General features: G+C 41.1%; 1 protein-coding gene across 1 annotated transcript; it reads left to right on the plus strand.

The window, feature by feature from the left end:
• Positions 1–276: 276 nt before the first annotated feature.
• Positions 277–981, plus strand: LOC145029481 (uncharacterized). The gene is made up of 2 exons (XM_078978001.1): positions 277–403; positions 485–981. The coding sequence occupies exons 1-2, from the start codon at positions 277–279 to the stop codon at positions 979–981; spliced, it is 624 nt and encodes a 207-aa protein (XP_078834127.1).
• The last annotated feature ends 3,884 nt before the right edge of the window (positions 982–4,865 follow it).

Here is a 4,865-nt window from a genome sequence, read left to right on the forward strand (position 1 = left end):
TTTCGAATTATTATCATTAGATTTAGGGTTAGAAATTCTTGGATGAATGCATGTACAATAGAGAAACCTAGATTCGAGGATTAGGGTTTGCATGTGCACATAGGAAAGTTCTTGTGGCTCAAACCCATCATTTTCTTGCCTGCATCGTTTGTTGGTGGTCCCCGTTATATGTATAGTCACTATCAGGATGCCCTGTCGATATGTAGAGTATATCGAAATCCACAATACCTTATTACGTTTACATGTAACGTGAAGTGGCCAGAGATAACGCGTTATATGGAAACTTATGGTCAACATGATGTTCACAGTAGAGCTGATGTTATAGCTAGAGTTTTTGAAATGAAAGTCAGGGTCTTTATTACATTTCTAAAAGAGGATAAAACTTTTGGTGAGGTTCAAGCATGTAAGTGTCATTGTTTTTTTTATTACTTGTCTTTCGTGTTTGTGGTTTCTAACCGTTTATATTTTTGTTTATGTATTTCAGATTTATATACTATAGAGTTTCAAAAAAGAGGTTTACCGCATTGTCACATGCTTTTATGGGTATCCAAATCAGAAATTATTCGGCAGCCTGCTGATATTGATAAGCTTATAAGTATAAAACTTCCAGATCCTGTCTTGGAAGCGTCTCTCTATCGGACGGTGACGACATGTATGATTCGTGGCCCGTGTGGTCCGTTTAATTATAAGGCTCTTTGTATGAAAGGTGGGAAATGTAGCAAGCACTTTCCTAAACCTTTTCATGAGGCTACAACTTTTGATAAAGAAGGCTACGCACACTACAAAAGGAATCCACTTACACATCACATAATGCAAAGTGGCACTATGATTGATAATGGATATTTAGTGCCATACAACAAGAGATTATGTAGCCGATTTGATGCACACATAAATGTTGAGTATTGTGGATGGAATATGATGGTGAAATACATGTTTAAATATATATCAAAAGGAGTTGAACGAGTTAGGTTTGTTGTTTAGAAAAGTGAGGCAGCTGTTGCAAATAATTTTGATTCATATGTCCCAATTGTAAATGAAGTTCACAACTTTTTGGATGCACGTTACATTTGCCCACATGAGGCCGTATGGAAAATGTTAACCTTTTTCATTCATCGATGACATCCCCCTGTGATGACATTGCCCATTCACTTGCTAAATATGCAACATGTTATGTTTAAAGAAACCGATAGAATAGAGGATGTTCTTCATAATCCTGATTTTGCTAGAAGACCACTATTTACATGGTTTGACAACAATGTAAGCGATCCAAAAGGTCGGGATCTTGCTTATATTGACTATCCCAACAAATACACATTGGATTCTAGATTCAAAGAATGGGGATTGAGAGTTTTGGAATCTTCAAAAAGTATAGGTAGACTTGTGTTTGTGCATCCATCTTCAGGAGAGTTATTCTACTTTCGGATGTTGCTCTGTCATCAGAAGGGATGTCAGTCTTATGAAGATGTCTGTATAGTCTCTAGTCATCTTTATCCAACTTTTCGAAGTGCATGTGATGCATTAAGCTTGATAGGTGAAGACATGGAGTAGTTGACAGCCTTTAGAGAAGCTTCATTCTAGGTTACTTCTTCATAGTTACATTCTCTTTTCTGCCATTTGTTGTTGTTTTGTGAAGTAAGCAATACACAATTACTTTGGGAAAGTGCATGGCGCAAAATGATGAATGGCTACATGTTGAAATTAAAAATGGACTTCCCAGATAAGGTCTATCATATAGCCGATAAATGTAGTACATCAAAAACTACTTTTTGAGTTGGAGAACATGCTTAGATCTTCTACACCTTCAAAATCATTAGCTGATTTCCATTTACCCATGCCAAATCTAGCTACTCTTGCTATCCTGCAGAACCGTCTTTTATTAGAAGAATCATGTTATGACAAGGAATCTTTGCAGCAGCAACACTCACAAATGGTTTTACAATTGAATGAAGATTAGATGCATGTTTATAACACTATTGTGGTATCTAAACAAAATAGAAAACAGGTTTTACTTTTTGTGTATGGTCATGGAAGGCCAGGAAAAATGTTCTTGTAGACAACCTTACTTGCATATTTCTGGTCTATTAGAAAAATTGTACTTGGGGTTACTCCTTCTGGAATTGCATCCCTTCTTTTACCCTATGGAAGAATTGCGCATTCAAGATTTAATATCCCCATTAATAGGGCTGAAAAAGCCTCCTGTAACATCAAAAAAAGAACAATACTCGCAAATATACTAAAACAGACATCGATCATTATATAGGATGAAGCACCCATTAATGATCGACGATGTTTTGAATATCTTGATCGATCTCTTAGAGATGTTTTGGACTATAAAAACCGGCCTTTGGGTGGGATTTCCATCCTCCTTGGTGGTGATTTCCGTCAGACACTTCCAGTTTCCCCAAAAAGCACGCGGAGTCACATCAATGCATTAACCCTTCCAAATTCATATCTGTGGTCGTGTTTTAAGATTTGTAAACTGCATCAGAACATGCGATTAACAGTTTGTGAGATTGATGTAAGTAATGACCTATCTACACCCGATTTTGTAGAATGGTTGCTTAATATTGGAAATGGGACATTAGGAGTTCCAGCTGTAGATGATCCGCATAGTAAAACTTGGGTACAAATATCAGATTCACTTTTGATACCTAAAGATAGTGACTCTTTATAAAGATAAATACTCTTTGTATACGGAAATGATTTTTGCACAATCCATCATCGTCTGTTTTGTATGTAAGAGCTATTGTCTGTCCCATAAATGAGACTGTTGACACCTTAAATATGTAACATCCCGAGATCAGGAGTGCAAGTTCAGGGTTCAAAGTGTAAGTGTGAAAGAGCAACTCAGCGAGTCCATGGGTGGACTCGGCGAGTGGGGTTGCGATTATGGTTGCGTGTTAAGTGGCCAACTCGGCGAGTCGGCGGCTGGACTTGGCGAGTTGGTGCTGTCTGGAGAAAACCCTAATGTCGGAGGATGAACCCTATATAAAGGACATTATACCCTCTCCCCAGCCTTTTTACTCTCTCTTGAAGTCCAGAAAACCCTAATGCGCGTTTGTGAGTGATTTGAGAGCATTTGAACCTTGGAGAATTGATTTTGGAAGAGATCTTGGAGAGTTAAGAGGCTTGGAGCAAGGGGCTTTGCTAGGATTCGAATTTCTCTTCTATTGGAGCTTCCTTTTGAGGTATTATTTCGTTGCTTGGGCTGTTATTCATCTAGATTCATCATTTTGGAGTATTTGGAAAGAATAGCTTGTGATATTTCGAGTTTGGAGGTTAGATTTGGGGTTGCTACCTCAGATCTGGAATGGAGAAGGTCTAGAGTGCATTTAAGTCTCTGTTCTTGAGTGATTGGTGAACCCATCTTGTCCCAAACCCTAACTCTAGAGTGTTATATGCTTAGATCTCTTTGGATCCACGTAAAGTTTGCCACTTTATGTGATGGATGGGTTGTAGAAGGGTAGATCTATGGTTTGGATCATCTGCATGGCCAGGAAAGCTTCTGTATGGATTAGGATCTAGGGGTACTCGGTGAGTCACAAGGGTGTACTCGGCGAGTTGCATGAAGGTGGGCAGGAACTTGACGAGTTGGAAGAACAACTCCGCGAGTTGGTTGAAGATATCCTTGGACTCGGCGAATCTGTTCTTGGACTCGGCGAGTCTGGTCTTGAGGTTCTAGCTTTTCTGGTTAAGCTGAGAATCGGTGAGTCAAGGGATGACTCAATGAGTTGAGATGGGATTTCTCAGAGTTGTGGGACTCGGCGAGTCAGCGGGATGACTCGGCGAGTCAGCGGGATGACTCGGCGAGTAGAGTCAGTCAGGAAGTTTGACATTGACTGTGGACGTTGACTTTGACCGAGAGTTTACCAGTTGACTTCCAAGGGCATTTTGGTAATTATTGGTATTTATTGGATTCAGTCTTTTGGTATTATCAGGAGCGGAGTTCGTGTTGGAGGTTGGAGCAGCGTGATCTTATCTTTTCAGTCAACAGTTGCAAGGTGAGTTATCCTCACTATATCAACCGGGTCTAAGGCACCAAGGCCGGCCCTTTATCGGATTGTAATCCGGGTATCGTGTTATGTTGTTGCTTTGCTATGTTTGCATCCTGGTAGTTAGGATGGTATATGTTAGAGACCTGGTTAAGGTCGGTATCCTGGTATATAGGATGATGCTATGCTATTGACTGGTTAAGTCGGTATTCTGTTTAGAGTATGTTACGTTATGTGATTTGCTAGATCGGTTTGATTGGATGTGAATTGTTATATGATTGTATGTTTATGTGCACATGGTTGTTTGATTGGGGTTGAATTGAGGCGGGTCCTGCTTTGTGCTGTAAGCCAACATACCCAGGGCGGACCAGTTATCCCGAAGGCCCAGCGAGTGGTCCGGATAGGCTATAGGGCCCACGAGGGTAGACCAGATGTGCCGAGGCTCGGAGAGTGGACCAGGGCGACTGAAGGCCCGATGCGGGCGGACCAGTCATACTATAGACTCAGAGAGTGGACCAGGAGGGTTGAAGGCCCGGTGCGGGCGGACCAACCACACTGCAGACTCGAGGGATATGGCTAGACTCGGAGGGTGGACCAGGTGGACTGAAGGCCCGGTGCGGCGGACCAGTCACACAGTAGACCCGAAATGCATGTCTGTTCTGTTCGGTGATGATATGTTATGCGTGGTATATGTGGTTGGTATTTTGGGGGTATCTCACTAAGATTTCGGGCTTACAGTTGTGGTTTAATGTTTTTCAGGTACTTCAGGAGACCGTGGCAAGGCGAAGGCGTGATCGTACCACTCCTCATGTTTATGTTTTATGTTATGGTTCTGGGAATACTCTGATAATAAATGTATTGAAAACCTTTTTG

The sequence above is a fragment of the Lactuca saligna genome, chromosome 2 (assembly GCF_052625555.1).
Source record: "Lactuca saligna cultivar CGN05327 chromosome 2, ASM5262555v1, whole genome shotgun sequence".
Classification (NCBI taxonomy): Eukaryota; Viridiplantae; Streptophyta; class Magnoliopsida; order Asterales; family Asteraceae; genus Lactuca; species Lactuca saligna.

What these genes read in the sequence shown, in the direction of transcription:
- LOC145029481 (XM_078978001.1), top strand. Translation starts at nt 277, where the DNA reads ATGGAAACTTATGGTCAACATGATGTTCACAGTAGAGCTGATGTTATA. An exon ending in TTTTGGTGAGGTTCAAGCAT is followed by an intron (nt 404 to 484) that starts GTAAGTGTCATT and finishes TATGTATTTCAG; the next exon opens with ATTTATATACTATAGAGTTT.